Source organism: Tauraco erythrolophus, chromosome Z (assembly GCF_009769465.1).
Source record: "Tauraco erythrolophus isolate bTauEry1 chromosome Z, bTauEry1.pri, whole genome shotgun sequence".
Taxonomy (NCBI): Eukaryota; Metazoa; Chordata; class Aves; order Musophagiformes; family Musophagidae; genus Tauraco; species Tauraco erythrolophus.
The window spans coordinates 31,801,286-31,826,557 of NC_141496.1; the positions used below are offsets into that span (position 1 = coordinate 31,801,286).

General features: G+C 41.9%; 1 protein-coding gene across 1 annotated transcript in view; it reads right to left on the reverse strand.

Annotated features, from left to right (window-relative positions):
- PGM5 (phosphoglucomutase 5) overlaps positions 1–23,779 on the reverse strand; it is a 76,282-nt gene extending 52,503 nt beyond the window's left edge. The window contains exons 1-6 of the mRNA XM_086629422.1: positions 23,519–23,779; positions 16,631–16,793; positions 13,943–14,089; positions 11,641–11,766; positions 8,459–8,649; positions 7,424–7,578 (exon numbers count right to left, since the gene is read on the reverse strand). Of these exons, the coding sequence (XP_086485548.1) occupies positions 7,424–7,578; positions 8,459–8,649; positions 11,641–11,766; positions 13,943–14,089; positions 16,631–16,793; positions 23,519–23,779 (1,043 nt within the window). The remainder of the gene's footprint in view (positions 1–7,423; positions 7,579–8,458; positions 8,650–11,640; positions 11,767–13,942; positions 14,090–16,630; positions 16,794–23,518) is intronic.
- Positions 23,780–25,272: the final 1,493 nt, after the last annotated feature.

Here is a 25,272-nt window from a genome sequence, read left to right on the forward strand (position 1 = left end):
CATTAAAAGATGGGCTACCAGATACAAAGTGGCAGGGTGCTGCATGGTAAGGTGCTTAGCATTGCTCAGGGCAAGTATAATCCAGCATCTAAACGCAGTTCAAGTGATGTGGCTGTAGAATCATAGAATCATAGAATGGCATAGGCTGGAAGGGACCTCAGAGATCATCTAATCCAACCTCCCTGTCATGGGCAGGGACGCCTCTCATCTAGATCAGGCTACTCAAGGCTCCGTCCAACCTGGCCTTGAACACCTCCAGGGAGGGGGCATCCACAACTTCTCTGGGCAATTTATTCCAAAGTCTTACCACCCTCGTACTGAAGAATTTCTTCCTAAGATCTAATCTAAATCTGTTCTCCTTCAACTTAAACCCATCTTCCCTTGTCCTATCAGTGGACACTCTTGAAGTCCCTCCCCAGCCTTCCTGTAGGTTCCCTTCAAGTATTGGAAGGCAGCTATTAGGTCCCCCCGAAGTCTTCTCTTTTCAAGGCTATACAATCCCAGCTCCCACAACCTGTCCTCATAGCAGAGGTGCTCCAGCCCCTGGATTATCTTTGTGGCCCTCCTCTGAACACGCTCCAACAAATCTATGTCTCTCTTATGGTGGGGACACCAGAACTGGACGCACTATTCGAGGTGGGGTCTCAGAAGAGCAGAGTAAAGGGGGAGAATTACCTCTCTTGACCTGCTGACCATGCTTCTCTGGATACATCCCAGGATGCAGTTCGCCTTCTGGGCCGCATGAGCGCACTGCCGGCTCATGTTGAGCTTCTCATCTATAAACACCCCCAAATCCTTCTCTTCAGGGCTACTCTCAATCCACTCTGTGCCTAGTTTGTATTTGTGCCTAGAATTGGCCCGACCCAGGTGAAGGACCTTGCATTTTGACTTGTTGAAGCTCATGCAGTTAGCACGGCCCAATTCTCAAGCCTATCAAGGTCCCTCTGGATGGCATTTCTTCCCTCAAGTGAGTCCACGGCACCATACAACTTGGTGTCATCAGCAAACTTACTGAGGGTGCACTCAATGCCATCATCCATGTCACTGACAAAGATGTTGAACAGCACTGGACCCAGAACAGACACCTGAGAAACACCGCTTGACACTGGTCTCCATGTAGACATCGCACCATTGACCACAACTCTTTGAGTGCGACCATCCAGCCAGTTCTTTATCCACCGAGTGGTCCATCTGTCAAATCCATGTCTCTCCATTTTAGAGACAAGGATGTCATGTGGGACAGTGTCAAACGCCTTGCACAAGTCCAGGAAAACGACATCTGTTGCTTTATCCACGTCAGCCAGCGCTGTAGCTTTGTCGTAGAAGGCCACTAAATTAGTCAGGCACGACTTGCCCCTAGTGAAGCCATGTTGGCTGTCACTAACCACTTGGCTATTTTTTATGTGCCTTAGTACAGCTACCAGGAAAATCTGCTCCATGATTTTACGTGGCACAGAGGTAAGGCTGCCTGGTCTGTAGTTTCCCGGGTTGTCCTTGGTCCCTTTTTTAAAGATGAGGGTTATGTTTGCCCTTTTCCAGTCTGTAGGAACCTCACCAGACTGCCAGGACCTCTCAAATATGATGGCTAGTGGCCTAGCAACTTCAGCCGCCAGTTCCTTCAGGACTCGTGGATGTATCTCATCAGGTCCCATGGACTTGTGCACCTTCAGGTTCTCTAGGTGTTCCCAGACCTGATCTACTCCTACCCTGGGTGGTTCTTCACTCTCCCAGACACAGCCAATATCCTCTGCGATTTGGGTGGTGTGGTTCGAGTGGTTGCCAGTGAAGACCGAGGCAAAAAAGTTGTTGAAAATTTCAGCCTTCTCCATGTCCTCAGCAACCAGGTCATCTGTATCTTTCCGGAGGGGCCCCACATTCTCTCTCGTTTTTCTTTTTTCTCTCACACACTTATAAAATCCTTTTCTGTTATTTCTAATATCGCTGGCCAGATTTGACTCTGTCAGGGCCTTAGCTTTTCTAACCTGGTCTCTGAGTACACAAGCAACTTCCTTGTAATCATCCCAGGTTACCAGTCCCTGCTTCCATGCTTTGTGCAATCCCCTTTTGTATTTGATTTTAGCCAGGAGTTCTTTGTTTATCCATATAGGTCTCCTGGTGGTTTTGCCTGATTTTTTCCTTTTAGGGATGCAATGCCTTTGAACTTGGAGATGATCCTTGAAAGTCAACCAGCAATCTTGGGCTCCCAGTCTCTCCAGTCCTCCCATGGCACACTACCAAGGAGGTTCCTGAAGCAGCGAAAGCCAGCTCTTCTGAAATCGAGGGTTTCAAGCTTCCTGAGCTTCCCGCTCTTAGCTGCCCTTAGGATCTCAAACTCCACCATCTCATGGTCACTGCAGCCAAGGCTACCCATGAGTTCAACATTACCTACCAGCCCTTCCCTATTGACGAGAACGAGGTCTAACATGGCACCTCTCCTCGTTGGTTCCTCTATCACTTGGATAAGGAAGCTATCGTTAATGCATGCCAGGAATCCCCTGGATTGCTTTTTCCCCGCCGTGTTGTTATTCCAACTGATATCAGGGTGGTTAAAATCCCCCATGAGGACCAGGGCTTGTGAACAATGTACAAGGTACCAGACAACGCCAGCCACAATAGTATTCTCTCAACCACCCTCTTTTCCCATACCAACTTCACTGCTATTTTCCACACCCACCCAGCTTTGTAATTCCTACAGAAACAATTTTTACTCACTCTTGTGATTCCCATTTTGTAGACCATTAGCTAACACCTCAGTTTTTCATTTCCTTTCCTGTTATGCAGATATCAGATAAATCAGAATACAAGGATATGAAAAAAGAATAGTTTGTTGAACAGGGTACACAGCTTCGCATTCCTCACAAGAAAAAGAATACCAACCTAAGGGTACATATCGCCAGAGAACTGAAGTTTGGAGACATACTGCCACAATCCTGTTGATGTTGGAGCATACTAAAGCAGATGTTTCCTGTCGAGTGTTACGTTGTCCCTACAGTACATAGGAGTATATTCCAGCAGTCACTTCAAGCAAACACATGTAAATGTTAAATATCTTGAGTGAATTCTCTTGTTATCCACTGCTCCATTTGTTAATGCTGTATTCCCAAGCAACATTCAGAGTCCTCTGGATTATTGTTTCTTCCTGTTTAAGTTTACTAACGCACTGTGAAAAACTATTAAACAACACATCATCATGCACACAAGTGAACAAAGCATCATATTTTCTAAATCTTTTCTTTCATCTGCTATGTATGATTATTTTTCTTATGGCTAAGGAAAAGCTTTAGTACAATGATTTAGGCTAAACTGTGGACACACAATGTGGACATATCATAAGAAGAGGTGGTTTTCATTTGCTCTCTGCATAGACTTCAGGAGAGAGGCCTATGACCTCAGAAGACAGCAGCCAAGTGAAAAGGATCGATCCAATTCCCTTACATGAGAGCTACTCTTAATAACAAAGTCCAGAAGTGGACCAAAAGAGACACTTGGGTAGCCTAAAATAACAAGATTCATTTTGTAGACACAAATCAAATAATACCTTTCTGACAATAGCAAGGCTCTGACAACTGAAGAAGTGTTATCCCAGAGACATTGCAATGACACCATTGAACACAACAAAGTATTTCTAGCAGAATCCATCTTTCTCTCATGAAAAAAAAACAAGGGATGTTCACATACAAGACCTTTTTGACCATCATTATCTCTGTTTCCCTACCCTGGTAACATCCACTGGGAAAAGATTTCCAAGCATTTTAATATTTTAAGGAGTAGTGACTGTATTATTAAATCCTAGTTAGATGTGCTTGAAGTTAGAATTTCCTAACTTTTTCAGGAAGACTAACAAGTAGAACATAAGTTTCTTTTCCTAGGCACCACTTTTGCTATCCTACTGCACCTACTATCACAAATGTCATGTCCTTTTCTCTATTTCTAATGTTAGAACAACAAAATACAGAAAATAAGGAATATCAGCATTCAACAGCACAGTAGAAATCTTTATTTCAGTACTCTGTTTATTAAGTGTGCTTTCCCTCCCTTGTTAACCAAGTGGTGTTCTTATTCTTGTCCATACTATTCATAACGTAGATAATAGTTGGCCTGAAAGTCCTTTTCCTTTATTTATTTCTTCTGACTCAGTAACAAAAAAGACTTTTCAAAGTCTTTTTAAACAACCATTCCCATGGAACTGAATGGTACTGCACATGCAGTAAAGGCCAAATTATGACTAACTCAAGCCGTCATACTTTGAATCTAGCAAGGTAAGTAGGACATGTCTAAGAAACCCATGGATGTAGACTGGTATGAATAAGAACAAAACTTACCACTTAATCTTTGTACAGAAGAAGGTCTGCTATGCATCTACTATTTCAAATGGAATAAACGCTAATGTGAGTAAAAGACAGCCTAGATACCAGAGAAATGTTTATTTTAGGGATTTGTTTTAGATGCTGCACTGGGTGTATGCGGCAGGGTTTGCGAGCGGAGAGGCTGCAGGGTGGCCTCTGCAAGAAGAGGCCAGGGCTGCCCCATACTGGACACAACCAGTTCCACTCAGCTCTAGCAGACTCACCACAGGGCACAGCTGAGCCCAGCATCCACGCTGGTGGCCCCTCTGGGAAAACATACTTCAAAAGGGCAAACAGCTGCCCAGCAGTGAGGACTGAGGAGGAAACAGCCTGTGAACACCAAGGTCAGAAAAGAAGAAGGGGGAGGAAGAGCTGCTCCAGGTGCTGGAGCACATATTACCCTGCAGCCCATGGAGAGGACCACAGTGAAGCAGACAGGTATTTCCCGACAGGAACAGCAGCTGATAGAGAGCCCATACGAAACAAAATGTTTTCCTGAAAGACTGCAGCACATGAGGACAGCCCACGCTGGAGCAGGGGAACAGTGTGAGGAAGAAGTAGCAGCAGAGAGGAACTGTTATGGACTGTCCCCTACCCCATTCCCCACCCTTCTGCACCGCCCAGGGTGGAGGAGGTAGAAGAAGAATGAAGGAGTGAAGCCGAGCCTGGGAAAAAAGGGCTGAGGGGAAAATGCTGGTTTAATTTCTAGGTTTTCTGTTTCTCACTATCCAAATTTGTTTTAATTGGCAATAAATTAAATTAATTTTTCTCAAGTCGAGTCTTTTGCCTATGACTGTAGTTGGCAAGTGATCTCCCTGGCTTTATCTCAACTTATGAGCTCTTTCACCCTATTTCCTCCCCCTGAGCTGTTGAGGATGGGGAGTGAGAGCGCAGCTGGGTGGGTGTCTGGTAGCCAGCCAGCCAAGGTCAACAGACCATAAATACTTGGATGTATATTTTGATCTTCATTTTAGAAGCTTCAAACAAAATCTTTAGCATCGTATAAATACAAACAGTTAACAGTCGCAAAGAAAGCAAAAGCCAAGCAGCTTTGGAAAGTTATGCAAACAGCATAGATTACAGCTAACATCAGATGACAATCTGTAACATTTCACTCAAAACTTTCTACTCACTTCATTAAAATCACTATTCAGCAGTTCCTTAAGCTGGGCTTCAGTGGGAATCCTGGAAGACACGATGGCTCAATAATTCATGCAGTGAACCACTGAGGAAGTTGTCCATTGTACTCCTTACTGTGTTTCAGTCCATATAGCTAGCCAATATGCAGGAAAAGTGACTTGCTTAAGATGAACTACTGAATGTGATTTCAGGCCTAAGCTGGGCTCTTCAACGAGTGAGTTCAGCACTGGCACTGTTTAAGGTATAAAATTTTGGCCACCAAAGCATGAGAATCTCTGGGCAACATTATGGCACTTTTATAGAAAATCAAAATTCAGGTATTTAAGATTGTCATGTGTGTAAATGAGCCACAAAACAAAACTGAGCAACTTTGAATACATGTAACTTTTAAATCTCCCAGGAAACAAAGATAACCACAAAATGAAAGGAAAAAAAATCAAGTGCCCTGGATACAGACAGCAAACTTCATAATAATACGTATTTGAAAGAATGGCTGGGAAAATATTTACATCCTTCCATCTTTATCAACTGCTCAGTTTTATTTAACAATCAGACTTACCTCCACAGAACTAAATAAGGCAGTAATCACCATGACGATCTGTGCTCCAGAAGGTCAAGTAAACATTATTCAAATAGTCACAGTGTTATTGAAAGGGACTTCAATACATTCATACTTTCTGACATATTTACCCAACTTCAACGAAAGAAGACAGATCAACATATTTAAATGTCGCTGTTTCTTCAAGTCTTACAGGAATGCAAATATCCTGGGTTTTATACCCAAAATGAACCTCTATTTATTTTATATTGTATTTCAATATAATAGTAGCTTTCACTTAAACAATGAGATTTTTGGATCTCTAAACAGAACAAACAAAATACAGCAAATCCTGACCTAACAGTATTTCCTTCAACTAGACCATTCACCTACAAGTAAGGAATATTTCCCTGAAGACTCTGTCAAGCATTAGGGGAAGCTGCTAGGTCCGAATTTAGTTACTTTTCGAAATTTCCTGAATAGGAAAGCACCCTAATATCCTTGCTTTTCAAAAAGCCATCAATCTTTCACATAAGCCACATTTCACTTTAAAATCACTGTTTCCTGATTAGACGCATTCCATAGGGGCAGAAGATCATTTTTGTGTTAGCAAAGACATGCAATCAGATCAACACTGAGGCACAGTTGTCCCACTGAATGCTCTTTCCACACAGAATATATAAGGCAGTAACATTTAGCTTAAGCCTCTTATGCCGATATTTACGGCACATTTAGACCTGGCTGAGTATGGAACATTTAGACCTGGCTGAGACTTGTTCAAAATTCAGTTGCTAACACAGGATGCACATTCAGCAAATCTTTTAAGAGCAGATTGGATTTGTTAGAAATAGCTTAGGTATACTTTTAACCTACCTTGGAACTGGGAATGGTTTTAGCAACTTCTTGCAGTCCCTTCTGGGACGTTTTGTTTCATAATAGGTGATACGTTTCAACTGGTTAAAATAAGAGGGCAGTTTTGGGGGGCTTTTCTAAACGCTTGTTTAGTACTGAATTAGCACTTCATCTGTTTTAAAATCCCATGACTTTCATCAGAAGGGCTGCTAGATTAGATTGTAAACCATTATTTACTACGAAAGAGTGTGAAGTTATTTTGAAAAGGAATTACCAGTCAACTGTTTGTACTCTTGAAAAGATTTAACATATTTCTCTATTTTCCAGGCTGACTTACATTATTTTCATCCAAGTAAAGGCTGGTAAAATTAGTCTAGATAGGTTGAAAATATCATTGAAATGAATTAAAACAATGAAGCACATAAAGATTTTGAAAATTAGAAGCTCTTATCAAAATACTTCCCAACTTTGCAAATGCTAAGGAGTACAAAATAGGGAAACAACTAATGCAATGACCAAGGTGATACAAATAAATGTTTCATCTTACTTGTCCAGGGCTGTGCTGGTGGGCATGCTCCTACCAAATCCTCGGACACCCATCTGACAGAAGTATGGAATGCAAGACAGATTGGCAGCAATTATAGCCAATGAATCTGATGCATTAACAAAGAAACCATTTTGGCCAAGGATCATGTAGCGGTCCTGAAGAAGACAAGAAATTCAAAAAAGTATCTTAAATCCTATGTTCTGGGGAGTGGTAATTTCTTTCATTAGATCCACTGTAAATAGGGAAAAAAAAAAGAAAAAGAACAGGATTTGGGTTTACTCGCATTTCTCTTTGGGCACAATAATTTATTGGCATCATCCTGGCAGGTTTCTAATCTCACTGCCACTCCACCACTCCCTCCAGCCTCGCAAATCAAAGTTCCACATCAGTCTGTAGTAGCTTCAGCCTCCTACATGCTACTTCAGTAGGTCTGTTCCTGCCAGGAATGCTTGTGTAGGAGAAACTTTTTGCCAACATCACACACTATGCAGGGAGTAGGAGGGTGTTTTGTGTTTACTGACAACAGAAAACAGCTTCTGTTCTTCAGAACCTTTTCATCTTTCTCCCACCCTGTCAGGACAGAAAGTTGTCTGATAACATGACACTAAAAAATCAAGTTAGAGATTATGATTCAGTGCTTTAATTAACTAAAAATCCCTCAAATTATGATGTTAACCAAAACTCACAGCTTAGTTAGTACTTACTGTGACAAGTTTGTATGATCTATATATACTGCTTTTTCCAACACAGAGAAGAAAAGTGTTACACCAGTGCAAGATAAAAACAGTCTAATATTTAAAGAATTCTCATTCTGGATTCAAATCCTGCTCGATTTTGCAGTCATCTGCAGAGACGAATTACAACATATGTGTCTGATTTATGGGTTGCAAATGCTATCATCTGCACTTGAATGTAACAGCACTTTCAGCTTCAAGGGCTTACTGAAAAGCAAATAAATTATGCTTAATGTCCCATATCTGACCCCAGACAAAACAGTAACTACGGCGAAATCTCCAGACAGATCAAAACACTTACTCCATCAGCATCAAAAGCAGCTCCAAATCCATACTCTCCACCTCTCATAGCCTCCAGCAAGGCAGTTGCATACGTTAAATTGGGATCAGGAGGCTGTCCACCAAAATCCTCCAGAGGAATACAGTTTATGGCAGAATTTGCAGGAGCTCCCAATTCATCACACAGGATTCGTCTGACATAAGGTCCCATAACTGCAAAAACAGAAATCTGCCATGCAATCACAAAAGCGTATGCTTGACATGCAAATTTTTCACAGGACTGTCAAGACTTGATACAAAACATACTTTCATCAATTCTATACGTCTGTCCTAGCAACAAAAGACAAACTACTATTTCACAGAGGAGTACATGATCGTCCCCCCCAGTAAATAACCAATTGGCAATTCAGCATTAAAAACACAGCTCTCCACCAGTGGAAGTGAAAAAGTAACTGCTGAGTTGTGAAAGATGCAAGTTTTATTTATCCATTATTAATTAAATAAATAATCATAGACATTGAGGGGTTTTCCTCACTAGAATAAAAATAAGATGCTATTCTGTGTGTCCTGGATGCAAATAAAAGTTTAACACATATTAGCAAGTTAAGTAAACAGTGGGGGGGGAATACAGTAAAAGTAAACAGTGGGGGAATAAAAACGGGAAATAAACTTTCCTCAACCTTCTAATTCATACTAAAATTACAACGGCTTTGTCCTCCAAATAATTTTACCACATTTTAGTTACTACTGTAATAAAAAAAAAAAAAAACTTTCTCAAAACTAACTACAAAATAACATCTTTATTTTGTTAAAGATATGGCCAACTAAGACCCCAGCTCATGCTATTTTATATCATAATTATTATAGGCAATGTTGTGGGGTATCCCAAAACATCAACTAAGTTCATTTTTGGACCAGCTTTTTGTTTCACCTATATTCCAGATTAACATCTTGATCCTTTTTATTCTGACATGATAGGAATTTTCCATGCTAATTTTAACCACCGAATGAAAGTATATAATCTTTTATCCTTTAACCAACGATTTTTCATTTTAAATATCTATAAGGAATATTTTATACGTATTAATAGCAAATTTGTATCATTTCAGCCCAGAAATAAAAGGATCCTGAATACACATGCACCTTGAAATGCAGTCATTATCAAACTGTACAGGGCATCGCTGAATCCCACACTGAAAACATTTGCTCCTACGGAGAAACTGTGATGTTCATTGTGTATGAAATGTACACTTGTGCATTTGGTGGCTGAACAGACACTAACAACTGACTGAGGTCTCTGCATCCCTGAAGCAGCTATAAACAGGTCACTCAGAGGTAAAGAAACTAACAAATTACTGCTCACTCTCTCGTATTCTCTCTCTCTCTCCTACCTTACTCCCAAATCTTGCTAAGTGGAGCAACTGTAACCCAAGGTAAAACAATGTGAGAAACTTATATTCATGAAAATTTAGATGCTAATTCTGTAAAATTTAGAGTAAACAACAATTCAGGTTCTTATCAGTAGAATCCTGACAAATTACTGTTTTCTATGCCAATGTTAAACTATTCATGTCTACAGGCATAAAAGGACATTCCAAGAGCTGTAGACCTGAAAGAAATTTTGGAAGACAGTTTGTCCGTGTATACGTGTGGCACTTTCTGATGTTCACATAGTTACAATTACATTGTGGCTGGTGACTCGCTTTGGGTAACGCATCTCACCCAGAAAAGCTTTTGATCTGCTGCCACCAAGAAAAGGACAAACCCCAACTGTCTTTAGTAGATTGCTCCCGTGCTTAATCACTGTTACCCATAAACATGTGAGCTACTTTTCAATTTGAATTTTTCTGGTCTCAACTTCTGATTATTGATTCTTTTTGGTATTTTTGGGAAGAGACAACCAGGAAATAATTTTTCTGCAGAAAAAAAAATACATCTGTTACATAAACAAATATTTTTGTATACAATTACTGTATATTTACTATGCATTATAGTACGGCTACTTCTCTATTAAGATACAAAATCATAAAGTCAATTCTCTGTGATTTTGTAAACAAAGTAAACAAACTCGGTCCTTCAAATTTTTTGTGTTGCATCAGTTTTTCTAACCCTGAAACAGACTATTCATCTTTTTGACCACGTGTAGAATTTTTCAACACTCAGTTATAGATCTGGACACCAGAGCTCTACATACTACTTGAGTAACACTCTCTCCAGCACTGTCCATGACAGGAGGCAGTGTCTTCCTCATTGCTCCCTCTGCATTGTTCAACGACACCATTTGCCCTTTTGCCACAGCCCGGAAAAACTGAGTGTTCACATTGACTGTATGCCCACCATAATCTTTTGCCACAGCCTGTAAACTGGGTGTTCACACTGACTGTACGCCCACTATGATCCTGTGAACAGTGACTATCACATTGCACTAGATAAAACGCTTTACAAAAGCTTTTTAAGTCTATCCAGCTCCCTTTATCAGTCTAATTTTGTAATCCCATTAAAGAATGAAACCTTGTTTATTTGATAGAATTTGTTTTCCATAAGAAAATGAACAGCATTACTTACCTTTCTATCCTTCATGTCATTATCTATAGAAATTCTTATTTATTTTTTCATTATGTGGTGTAAGACAGATCTCATACCGATCTATGTTTCTCCAAGTGACACAGCTTATAATTTTTTAATACTGGCACAAAATCAGTCTTCTTGCTTTCTTTTGTGACACTTTCATCGTGTCCCCAGTACACTGGAATTTACTAACAGTTAACTCCAGTGAGACAGAGGTCTCAACCAATTCTTTTAGGACTTTGGGTGCAACTTATTCAGTCTTAACTAATTTCATACCATTTAGAATCTACTTTTAGTAGAGATTGCTTTGTAAATTTCCTGCACTACTGCACACTGCAACGTAATTCATCACTCTCTTGTGGCAAGATTACCTTATCCTGCTTGCTTCCAAATGCAGAAAGAGAAAATTTATTGGACACATATGCCTTCACTTCTTCTTTATCAAGAAAGACAAATCTCTTTGCTTAATAAGGGATCCAACTTACTAAGATTGCTTTTGTTATTAGTATAATGTTCAAATCCTTTCTTTCTACCCTTAACTTTTCGAAAAACTCTGACCTTTATATGCTGTACCTTCATTGGGAAACTATTGCAGTGTATCTATAATTTCATCCTGAAAGCAGCTTAAGTTCATACCTCCATTCATGGCATCAATCCTTATTTTAATCTGGTTAGGTCCGGTCAGCAAATTTCTGATCGCATTGAAGTCAAAGATACCTCGAAGGAGATTGAGGTAGATATCCACAGAATCCACAATTTCCACTAGAAAAATTAGGTAGAAAAAGAACACTACAGTTCATACATGGTAAAATATCTCTTCCAGCACACTTCCACTAGCCATGCATGTGAACTAAAATCAGAGTGTGCAACCTCTATACAATACGGACTTGCTCTGAAGCCCATACTGGCAAAGTAAAACACTTCCACTGACTTCAGCATGGCTATCAACAAACTTTAAGCCTTGCAAAGATGAAGATAGCTAGTTTTGCCTCCTAAAGGACTGCAGAGAGATTATACAAGTTGACAGTTCCTATTACACTAAAAACATTTGTAAGAGTATATCATATCAAAGTAAACTCTTTATTTATCATTCACTACCTCACTGAAAAACTTTCCAAGCTTAAACAGGTTTATTCTCAGGGGATGGAAGATGTCCATGCCGAGATGCAGCCACATGTTCTCTTCTTCTATCTGACAACAGTATCAGCACCACTCCATCAGGACAGACATACACCTTTTTCTTCTCATTTTTGGCATGTGGAATATCTGTCTCCAGTTTATCGTAAAGGTACCACTATACCTTTGCATTTTATATCTCACTGATTTAAGAAAGTTAGACTCAGATACAACATCCGCCTTTTGCTAAGATCTTGTTAATTTGAATCCTAAACTCATAAAGGCAGAGGGCTACAATTTTTATAGTTCTTTTGGTTGTAAAACATTAAACTAAAATGAATTAATGAAAGTAAGTCTGTCAAAATGAAAGCAGTTACCAAACAACTGCCAAAAGCCATGCTTCTCCGTCATCTTGGAATACACTACTTTTCCTGATTAAATTAAAAAGCATACGTTATACGAATGTCTTTTTATCTGGTTAAATGAGTATCTTGAAATATTTTAGTTACAAGTTACATTATTACTTAAAATACCAGCCAATTTTCCTCAGAAACACTGACCTCACTCTAATGCTCTTCTTTAGGATAACACGAAAATGACACAGACATTTTTTGAGCATGAGAAAGAAGTTTAGAATAGATTGGGAAAATACACTCGAATGGAGAGACAAAAAGGGTTCTCAAGGCTGACAAACAACCTGTAAAACCTATCTGAAAATTAGTTAATTCTATGGTATATGTTGAAAATCTCAAGAATTCACTAAAAATACATTACTGCTTATCTTCTATGCCCTGCTCCTAGCAATGTTTAAGTAGGCCCTAAGCTTTATACATTTGAGCAAATGCCTCAGCTTCAGTGGAGCTGCTCACACAGGTTAAGACAAAGCGCATGCAGGATTAAAGTCTAAAATTATTTTAACTCCTGTCAAATGCAACAGGTTTACTCTCAGTTGCTTCAAGACCTCTGCAGCCTTGATTCACAGGAGTTAGTTCATACAACTGAGCAAGAAGTTTCAAATACATCAGATAGTATCTCAAAATACTTTTTAAATTATTTTCATTCTTTCTGCACTTTCATTCTGCATGCACACCTGTGTAAACTGTACTTATTAATGCACTTGTAAGCCAACTACATTGCTTCAGTAGGGATCTCCGGCAGCTCTACTGTCCCAGGATGATGTATTCTGGGAAGAGATGACTGGGAAATTATTTTTCCTTACAAAATCATTCAGACAAATTACGACTACATTTAATCTATTTTTATACTACCTGTTGAAATGGGCACTGTCTCATTTTCATTTTAACAAATACAATTTGGAGAGATCAAAAAGTTGATAATGGAAAATTTAAAACTGTGGCAATCATATGATTCCAAAGCATTACTAGAGCTGAATTTTCTTTGCTTTTTGTTCGCCTAAAAAGCGAAACATGTTATTTTTAATTTAGAAAAAAAAATCGTTATTTAAGATTTAATTTTTTTTTAGCAAAAACTTTATTTATCGAAATGTACTTTGTCTCGAAAAATAACATTTTGGTGGAAAATAAACTGGCTTTAATTCTCTGACATCAGGAATGAGGAAGAGTTCTTGAGGCCACATAGAGTTTTACAGTATTTTAAATATTATCTGGACCCTTTCCTTCACTTTTGACTCCTTCTGGACAAAAATGCAAGACTTACCTATACTGCCTAACATTTTGAGAAGTTGTAGTAAGGCATTTTGAAGAATTAAAGCTGTGTTTAAATAATTACGCATTATCATTCTGCAGCAATTCTAACATTTAGAATCAATGGATGTAACATGCATAAAAACACACATTGATACCTCGGAAAGGTTTGAATTTGTTCTCCAGATCAAATTCTTGTCTTCCTAGGCGAGATAAATCAACTCTGAGATCAGGACAAATGGCATATTCCTCCAAGGTTTTGCTGATCTGATAGATTTTATCTGAAACTATATCTGGAGCAGGTCCTGTAAGAAAAACAAATATGGTGGGTCTTATTTTAAACAAAGGTTCCTTCCTTACTTATAGCACTTGAGTGCTATAGAGAACATTTTTCTGACTATATCAGAGTTATTAAGGAATAAACCCTCACAAAGAACAATAGTAAATAAGGCCTTTTCTTTCAGTGTAACGCACACTTAAAACACTTTTTGGAAAAAAAAAGTAATACGGAAATACAGTGCATTACTTGCAACATTTTGATTCACAGAGAGTATTTAAATCAATCAGTATCCAAGGCAGGGGGGATGAGGGAACCAAAAAAACCCCAACCATCCTTCTTTGGTTTTGCTGCTCGAAGACTGCCATTTTTTACTCTGTATGGAATCTCAATGTATACATTAAAGGAAAGCCAGTCCTTCAGCAGCAGTTTCTGTCATTTCAGAGGGCTTTCTGCAAATGTACACCTGTGAAGCTGAGCAGTTTTGTGTTTCACGTTATTTCATTAGACATAATTATCATTTTTTAAGTCTTACTACTTTGACAGTGTTGTTTTCTTGCAGTTTTCCTCCAATGGCTTAATGAAATGTACCTTTGTTAGAATTCAAAATACCTTAATTGCTTAAGAAGCAATTATGACCTGGAACACTGAAGTCATTCAGAAACAAAAATCACATCTTCCTTGTGCATTACTTTTATTACCAAATCCTGCAGATGGGCTCTCTTTTTAAAGATTTACTGTAAATAAAGTAAAAGTCGCAGGCTTGATGCAAAAACTACTAGGTGAGCTATGCCATATGGAGTGCAAGAGCTGAGCCTGAGTTACAACAGAAGTCCTTTCTGGCTTGTCTGACTCTTCATTGTTTATATTAAAGCCACACTTCCACTCTGAAAAATTACTTCCTTTATTCTCTTTTACATGCTCTCTCTTCTAATCCAAAGTCTCTGTCTTTCTAGTACTAACTTTCCACTCCTCTAGCAATGCTGCTATATCCAGTGCAACTCTGTCAAGTAAATTAGTGTGTTTCATTTCAGATGGAGCGTACCGCATGGTCCAAGGCAACACAATAAGTAACAGTCACTTAACTCTTTCATTTTAGAAAATGACTCCTCACTCATCTAATCCAAATCATCCAAGGGGCGAGGACAGGTTTCATTAGCTCCAGATCATCCTTGACAGATGGATGCACTGTCTACTGAAATTTCTAACTAAGGAGATCCCACAGCATCGCTCTGTGTCCTCTCTTACAGCTATAGAAACAAACTGCTTCTGCCTGACCTGGATCTGAAAAACAGACTGAGCGAGAATGCCCAGCAACAGCTTTCCCTTGGAGCTTGCTGTGGCGCCCAACCATTCTCTTAGTTCAAAAGCATTGCCTCATACTTAACCCACATTTTCTCAGCTGCGACTTAAACCAACTACTTTTCATCATGTCCCTGCTCGATTATCATAAATAATAGAACCTTGTGACCTGTGCTTGAGGAGTGTTTCATATTAAAAGCTTAATAACCTGTTTGAATTTCCTTTAAAAAGGCACAGCACATTAAACAGAATGCCCCACCAACTGTTACCCATTTATCAAACAGATTTTAGGTGTTTGTGGTGTTTTAGAGTTTATAGAGTGCTAACGCAGCTAATGGTTTGGCTCTGGTATGTTTGTACCGTGACCCTGGCTTTCTCACCGTCTGACCTCACACAGTCCCTTTAATCTCTCTGCGATTCAAGCATATTCTGTTTATAAAATCACACTGGTTTAACCATGCACATTTTTCAACTAAATAAAGGACAAGGGAGAAGCATCCTTTTCTCAAGTTTTCCCACTTTCAAAATGGGGAAGGAAACATTACTTCAAAAGCACTTTCGGATTTTTCACATGGAAAGCACTCTACACGTGTGAGGTATGCATGGTGTCAGCAATTGCCTCTGTGATATTTTATGGGTGTACACAGATCTAGAACATAAAACATACATAATGTTTAACATGTGTTAGCTTGCTGATTTTGGAAAACAAAACATTGGCTATAAACGCAAATTCCATTACAAAAAGTGGAGTCGCAATAGTTAAAACGGTACAACTCTCTCCCTGGATAAGAGCAGTTATTTCCTGGGTAAACATGAGAAGTGCTTTCTTCCATACAAGACAACGAGTTACACTGCTTACAGCACTTCTGAGATTACACGCTTTAAAGTAAACACCAAGACAAGCAACAGAGAAATATGAGCAAAACAGAGCTCCCTCACAGGCATCTTTATAAAAGGATGAGAACTGTTACAATGATCTGGCAGACTACATAAAATGCTATAAAAATGGGATGGCAAACCTCTTGTTTATAGAAAACTTACAGGAACTGTAAGGATCTCAGTGAACAATTAGCGCTTATTGTACAGACCCACATAAACAAATACACTCCTACTACTGAAAAAAAAAAAGAGATATGCATATGTTCTTCATTGTTTTAACACAATAAATGAAAAACATCTAGTTATAGCGAGCTGGTTATCCATGTCAACATATTTTCACCATATCAAGATGCAACATTGTAATGTGTTACTTAAAAAAAAAACCTACCTCCATTGGCAACCTCAAACTTGACTCCAAACTCTCCTGTCGGTCCCCCAGGACTGTGGCTAGCTGTCAGAATAATTCCACCAGCCGCTTTGATCTTTCGGATGATACATGAAACAGCAGGTGTGGATAAGATACCATTCTGTCCAATAATCAGTCTGCCAATCTAAGTGGAAAAGGAAGTCAAAGTACTCTGAATGGAACTAAACTTTGGAAAATTAATAAATAAGCCCACACACACATAGGCATACATGTACAGGTTAGAAATTTTAAACTCCTAATATGGAACCTATTGTTTTGCAGAGAAATACACGTACATGAGTTGGCTGCACGCTAATCTGGAGTGCTGACAAAAAAATATTGTATCCTGGCACGTTTAACCCCAGTGGTCCGTGTACTAATAGTAAAGCAAGAGCACAGCCATGGTAGTGATTCGCAAAGCTCCCAAGGATAGCACTGGGCTATGATCCTGCTACCAAAGCTTTCCAAGTGTTCCCACAAACCAGCAAATCCCCTCAGATATCAATACAGTTTAGGGCTGACTGTGTGGATGCAGTTTGCAGGGCTCGAGAAAACGGCGAGCAAGTTGCCTTTCATGGAGTGGCTTTTCAGTGCCATCACAAATATCACTACATACTAAGACCTGTCGTCTCTGCAAGTCACACCTCTGTTACCACGACACCCTTGAATGTACCCCTCTAGAGAAAATACTGCTCCTCCTTCAGCCATCAGTGACCCCTTGGCTATTGCAGATGAAGAGGGTGTGTTTCCCAGGGCGCAGCTGAGCAGGGGAAGTTCCCACCATTCTTAAAGTAGAAAAAGCTTTCAGGTGGTGTTATTAAACACTGACTCAATGTGTTTGGTATTATGTGCAGTTCCACTGCAAGGTTCTAATTTCAAAACCTTGCCTTCATCCCCTACACAGATACTAGTTTCAGCTCAACATAAATAATCTAGGAGCCAAGCAGAAATGTATTTACGAAGAAATATGAAAGAGTTCCAGTTCCTGGGAAACAGCAGGAGTATTTGTAAATCTCTCAATTTATCATAATTTACAGACCTTAGGAGCAACAATAAAGGTGTATTTCCTCCATTCCTAGCTCCAAGCTAGTGAAGCAGCTGATTGAACGTTATTTCACAGATCAGTGAACAAAACTGGTGTCTCTCTCATTGATCAGACTTCTTCACTTTTATGTAATGTTCCTCCCATCTTTTAAAACTCTTTTAAATCTCCAAATGCTACCTTCACATTTTATTTATTCAACTGCTTTGAATACTAAACTACTTCAAAATACTTCGTATACAACCTTCCTTGTTATCACAGAAATGCAATTCCTACATTGTGGAACAAGGAAGTCTTTTTTTTTTTTTAAAAAAAGGCAGAAGTGTTTCCAGTTGTTGTGGGCTGACAACTGACAAGACACCTCTTTACCTCAGAAAACCCGTAGGGTAAAACTCCATCCATCAGGAAAGTCACTGAAATCACTAGAAGCTCTAGCACATGCCTTGACACACTTTTAGAATCAAGCTCAAGAAAGAAAACTTTCCATTAGCCACATAATTTACTGTTTTATTTAAACCAGTGCCATGTAAATAACCTGAAAGACAAATAGAGATTTTTTTTTTCAAATTGTTCTGAATTTGAGTGTGTCCTTTTATGGCTTCTTTTCAGTCCACGAAGCAGCTTTTAGACAACATACCGTGTCCTGCAAGACTGTTGTATTAATGCTGTCACTTAATCACTATTGCCAATTGCAATAGAAGCACTAGAAAAAACACAGAATATTAGGAAATAGACTTTATCAAACTTCTTTTGATAAAGAAGTCTAAAAGACTCTAAAGAGTCTGCACAAGACTCTACCCATGTACCTTTATTATGGAAAGAAAAGCATGACAAAAATAAATACTGAAAATGTTTGTTTTTAATATTGTCTCTCCCTCTTTTAAACTATGAAGCATGCAGAAACCTAGGGCGATGACTCAATCTTCCAAATACAGCTGTCAGAAATGGGTGCCAGCTCTTAAAACAGTATTGTGTACGGGTAAGCACAAGCAAGATGACAGGAATTACATTTTGCAAAATGCTTGAAAACGACACTGAATATATCTTGATGTACTCAAGTATAAATGCATTTATACTTGCATACAGGCTTCTCATGAGAACATGTTCTGTTTACCTGCCATTGAGGTTTAGATATTTGCCTTTATGCACATTAAAACTGTTTTTTAAAGTTAGTAGAATATTCAAATTCTTTAGAATGCACAAATTACCTGGCACTATCTCTTCACCATATCTTCATTTTTTTCCTGTACAACAGATGTTGCACAAATCAGTTTTCCCATTTTTCTGGATGCCCAATATTAATATGAACAGGAGCAACCTGCTTAGCCTTCAGCATTTGTCACAAGGCTATTATTTCTATACTGCTTAGAAATATTACTTATTCTACTAATTTCTATACTACAGAAATACAGCAATATTTAGTATTCTACATTAAGGATTTTGAAAGTGAATTCACACAAATGACACACACACATATCCTATTTGCAGTGACTAGTGCAACGAGCTTCACCTTATGTGAAGGTCTTCAGTGCTTTTATGAAACTCCCTGAGGACAGTACCAACCTAAGAAGTGTATACATGCTACCTGTCTTCCTCTGCTCTCTTCATTTTAGTGGCAAGAACGCATAACCCCATCTTCTCTAGGCCCAGAAGCTGTTCATTTTGTCTCTGAACCAAATACTAAACTGATATTTAATTAATTTTAAGTAATGAACTTACAGATTTACAGATTTCTTGCAATTTGGGCTAAAACAGTAACCAAATAATGTCTGTGTACTGACTCACAAAAAGTTCCAGTAAAACCCTTCTGAAAACCTAGGACAGTTTCATAGCATGGGAAGATTATCTTTGGAATTCAAAAACTTGCATGGCTCTGAGATCACAGGCATGTAATGTCTCTTCTAATACTGTGCCCCTACGCCACGTTTTGCCACTATGCTTTTAGTAGCAACAGCAAAAACAAAGACCGTGATCCTCAGCAAACTGTTACAGCTGAAAGAATAGTCAGCCCACAAGTACTTTACAAGAACATTTTTATGCAATATTACCACTTGCAGCTGTGCATTTTCAGATGATTCAGTTGATTATCACGGAGCCACTTAATGCTTTTTTTAATTATTTTTCCCAGCAATCTCTCACATGCCTCAGTCAATTAAACTTGAAAGAACATGAAGCAAGCAGATTATATCCTGGACAGCATGTGGCTGTGCCCCCTTATCTTTTGCTATAGCATCCTAAAGATAACCAAGCGCCATGCTCAACATAGAAGCAAATGTATCAATAATACAGGTCCAGGGAGGGAGGGCAAGATTTACGTGGAAGACCGTGGAAAATAAAACCAACATGGTATTACAAAGAAGGTAATCAGAAAATTCTCTGCCATCTCAAACTTCTGCAGGATTACTAGCAATACTCCATAATCTCTCCAGAACATTGCTATGACTTCCCATATTCAGAGTATGATTATCAGCTTCTGAGACCCATACATAGCAGCTTCTCATTTAAACCTATCCTAAACTTTGCATCAAATTGACACACCACATTCAGCTGATGCATCTACTGGAATGCTTGTATTTAATTTGTAGTGGAACTGTATTACAAACAACGGAGCCTTTCACTGTTCTTTCAGTTTATTAAGGTGCAAGGACACTACCACCAACAGGAGACAGGTGAAAAGAGAAATAGAGCCTCAGATACTCTTCTCCCACCCCACTTTGAAAAAATGCTTGTTGCAACACGGAACGGTACAGGACCTCTGTCTGGCTTTCCTCACACTCCCCCATCCTCCCATGACATGCAGTCCGTTACCCAAAGGTGTTTGCTACAGCCTCAGCTGCGTGCCCAATCGAAGGGTGCCCCTGGTTAGCCACCTCCCACTCTGCACAGAAAGATTTGGTGGCGCATGTACTGATTACAGTTGCATAGCGTGGACCAGCCTGTAGCTGCGGCCACCAGTGGAAGCCTACGCAGGCTATAGCTGTGGAGTGTGTACCTGCAACCTCAAGCTGGAGGGCATGAGCCAGAGTGACTGAAGATGAGAAGGCAGCAGAGCAAGCCCTGGCACCTGACCGGACAGGGGGCCTCATCTCATTCCTTGTACTAGGGCCTATGCCAACCGTGCTAGGCTGTTAATGGAGGGGGAATGCAGGGTGAGTCACCAAGTTAGAACAAGGGGAACCTAGCGACTCTAAAGGGCAATACATTTACAGTTGATCATAGAAAATCCCTTTTATTTTTGTAGTCAGCAGGCACAATTAACCATAAGACGTGGTATGAGTCTTCCAAGAAGGAGATTCAAGTTCAGTGCATCAGCGCCAGGTGACTATCCCCCTCCTGGCACTCTAGGGCGGCTAAAGGTTTTGAATGCAACTTCAAGGCTTCTACACGTTTCATCCGATCCTCCCTGTACCAGCTCACTTCTTTCCTTGTGATACTGGCTACATGCCTTCTAATGACATTAACCTCATCCAAAGGGAAAGCTCTTTGCCCTCAGGAGTATTCCCTTCCTCTCCCCCTACTTACATAGCGCAGCACTAAACGATGCCTTCAGGAAGGTTTAGGCATTTTCCCAGCAGATATATTTTAACAGTCAAAGAATAAAACATACAAACAGTATTCACTAAGTAAATATGAGGCTTACGCATTCATAGTGTGCTTGAGAGAAACAGGGGTGAGGGTGAGGAAGGTGAGGATGGCAGAGAAGGCATGGAGCATTAGCACATGGAAAGCGGAAGCCTTTTCAGTATCAGTAGCACCCCACCAGCTGACCTGCTGAATTTGTGAGGATTGTGTCATGAGTAAGAGTATCATGCTTGAATTCAGGTATTTGTGGGAACTGTGAGCAGAAAAGTTTGGGGTTTGGCTTCAGAAAACGCTAAGGAGAAACTGCGTTTCCAACAAACTTGCAATAACTTAAGAAAGGGGAAGCACTACTACAGCAAGGTACCAGAAACAGTTCAAACTGGATGTTCCTGAGGTCAAAAAGATCTGATCTTCAGGGGAAACAGAGCAAAATGGAGAACGTGACAGAGGCAGCATGAAGAAGGCAAGCTGACAGGAAAAATCAGTCAGGAAGGAGTCCTGAATAACCTGACAAGCCCCCGGTCTTCTAAACCCTAAACTTCTTGTCTTCCTCAGCACCTCAGTCTTTGTGGTCACCTTGTGGCTGTAACCCACTCTGCAGCTCCTACCAGTGTCCAAGAGCAGGCAAGGATGCCAGCCTCGGCAGGGCAGCTCTTGCTTTAGCTGTTATTGTGCTTTATCCCGCCTGGTCAACAGGTACAATTCCAGTAGTGAGGCTTCCTCCACCGAGCTACACGGGGGAATGGGCTAGCGACCAGCACTCCTCCGGGTCCCATCCTACCTCCCTCACAATGCCCCAACACACCAGCCTGCTCCCGCTGCTCTGCACTCGCTCTCCTCACGCTCGCTCCCCGCCACTGCAGATGAAACACCACCGCGCTACCCCCACTAATGTCCCTGCCCTCGCCAGTGTCCCCTCCAACAGCCCTCCTCACACCCTGGGCCACAGAAGCCCTGGCTTCCCCCGAGTCCCTGCATGAACAGCAAGTTTGCAAAAGCTCGCCGTGCATAACACTGCCAGTCCCTCTAAAATCCCAGGTATCACACAGCGTCAGCTTGATAGTATCAGCGTGATGGGAACATGCTTTAGAAATAAATTTTAAAAACCCATTATTTATACCAGTCATGGTAATTCATATAGCTTGTATGTGACAACAAATCAGCAGGGAAATTTCAGACAAATATGGAGATATGTTTCAAAGTCAAAACATCTCCTGGTTATAAAACAGGACTGCATTTAAAGAATGGAGCTTTTGAAAAAATTAAGAAAAAGTAAATTCACTAAAAAATAATTAAAAAAAAATTATACCACTTCTTTTGCCAGATCTGGCGAATCAATTTAGCCATCATAACAAGAGACAGCAGCTTTGACTCTGAAGTAAAAACTTCAAGCCTACATTAACTGGTATTTCCAGCTTTCTATATATACATCGCGACACACGAATGTGCACGTATCTATCAGAAGACATCAGTTTTCTTCTCCAGTTCTCTTCTCATTTTCAAAGGGGCATAAAACAAAAAACTGTGAATCGTCTGATCACAGAAGCATTTGCCACTGTTGCCTTCTTGCATTTCATAATTTCTTCCCAAGCGAACAATAAAAAAGAACAACTAAGATGCAGTCAAACTGCTGAATTCCTCTTGCTTCAGGAATACCATTTCCCTTGAATATTTTTAAAAGATTCTGAGCAGTAGATACACATCTGATACCTTCACTTCCCACACACTTACTTCTAATTCTGCTATATTTTCTCCTGCACAATCAACCGTGTTTTCCAGCTCCCGTTCCTGCCTCAGTCTGAAATAAGGTGGGAAGCAGGGGGGCACGGCCGGCAGTCTCCTGAGGTTATCGCGATCACCTCCGGCATACACGGATACCGGCATACACGGACAGCGGCAGCCACGCCAACGCCTGGCGGTACCGCCCGAACGGGCCGACACCGGGCTGGCTCGGGCGTGAGGCGCGCACATCGCTGAAGCAGAGCCAGAGACGCCAAGTTCGTCTGATTTTTATCCGTACCTTCGGCGCTTCCCGGGTTACGACATTAAAACGTTCCCCCCCGTTCCTACGGGACTGGTCACCGCGGGAGGAGCCGGTGCGGGCAGGGCGCGGACCCAGCCGCGAGGAGCCGACGGCGGGGCGGCCGCCTGAGCCGGGACGGCGGCGGCGGCCGGGAGCGGGACGGCCGCCCCGGGAGGACGGCGGCAACGGGAGGGGAGCAGGAGGAGAGGAAGGGGGGGCTTACCCCGTTGGCCGCGGCCATCTGGACGACGATCTCGATGGCCGTCTTGCTGAAGTACCTGCCGTCGCTGCCCACCACCATGGTGCATCCCTGGCGGTCGCGGAGGTCGACGGAGGAGAGGAGGCTCTGCACGAAGTTGGGCAGGTAGTTGCGCTGGCTCTCGAAGAGCCCCGTGGGCCGCCGCAGCCCCCCGCCGCCCGTCGGCCGCTGGTCCTCGTAGGGCGCCGTCTGCACCGTCAGCACCGGGATGGGGGTCCTCTCCATGGCGGCCGCCCGCCGTGCCCCGCTGCCGCCCGCCCGGCTGTGGCTCCGCTGGGGAGCGGCAGCCCCTCTCACGCAGGCTGCCTCGCCGGCGGCGGGGAGCAGAGAGGCGTGTCCCTGCCGCGGGCCGCCGCGGGGTTGGGCTCCCTCACGGCCGGCCCCCGCGGGGCCGGGGGCGGGCTCGCTCGGCCCCCGGCGGCCCGCCGGCGGGAGCCCGGCGCCGCTGGGGAGCCGGGGCGGGCGGGGGGTACGCGCCGCCCCTTCCCCCGCCCGGCGGGGGCCCCCGCCGGCGCCTGCCGCCCGCAAGGACGCCCGGGGCTCGCCAGTCCGCTGCCCTCAGCATGCGGCGGCCCCGGCCAAAAATAACCCTGGAAAGCGAAGCCGAGAATCGCGGTCTCCTGCCAGGGATGTAACCGGAGGCAGGGGGGAGCGGGCGAGCCAGCACAGCACACATGCTCGTGGGGATCACGCTCTGTCAGCGCTGGAGCCGTCCCCACCGACCCCCGCCGCCCGCCTCCCTCCCGGCTAGCGGGAAGGCAGCCGCCGTGCCTCGGGAGCCGCGTACCTCCGGGCGGCATGAAAAACAGCCGGCGGTCTCCCCCCTTGCCTAGCACCTCCCCTCCGAGCCGGAGGGAGGGGGAGCACCCACGAGTACCAGAGAGTCGGCTCCCAGGCCGGAGTAAGGGCGGGAGGTGGTACTGTCCCGTTTTGCAGTCGAGGAAACAGCAGAACAGGCAGTGCCACAAAAGAATGAACGGGTTCTTTCACTAGCAAACCTTAAGCGAGGGGAATCGATTTTTAGCTTCTTTTTTTCTTTACTGTATTGCTCGAAAGCAACTATTTTGTGTAGTAAGCAAGCTTAGAGAGGGCTTTTGTTTTGTTTTGTTTTGTTTTTCACTGCAGGACCTGAGTACTGCAGGACGAGTCTGGTCTCACTGTAGGATAACTGATCATGCTGTTTCTGTCCAGGCTTACTGCCTGTGAAGCCGCACAACCCTCTGAAGGTGTCTTTCCCTTTGAAATAATGTAAGGTATTTGATACGGATGTGATGAGGATGAGCTCATCGACGTATGTGTTCATCCTGCTTAAGTTCCTTCTGCAGAGGTGTTGGTGCTGGCAATTGCGAAGATGCCTGACATTTCCCAGTATAAAGGCTGTGTTTACAGATGCATATGACTGTCAAATATCAACTGAAACTTTCCATCCAAATGCTTGTTTCACACTGAGCCTGCACAACAATAATTTGCCAGGACAACTCTGTTGGCTGGAGGGTTGGAAAAAATAGTCATGTAACCTAAATGTCGTTCCTGTGCTTAAGAAATCCCTGGTGTAGACCTGCACCTATGCAGACAGAAATGGTTTTGTAAGGTGTTCTTCAGGTCTCCAAGAAGAAGTCTGCTCACCAACTGCTCAGAAGCACAGTGGAGTGTCACGGCTCAGCAAGACGGCGTGTTGGCTGTGTGACAGGAGGTGGCCAGGGAAACACCGGGTAAAA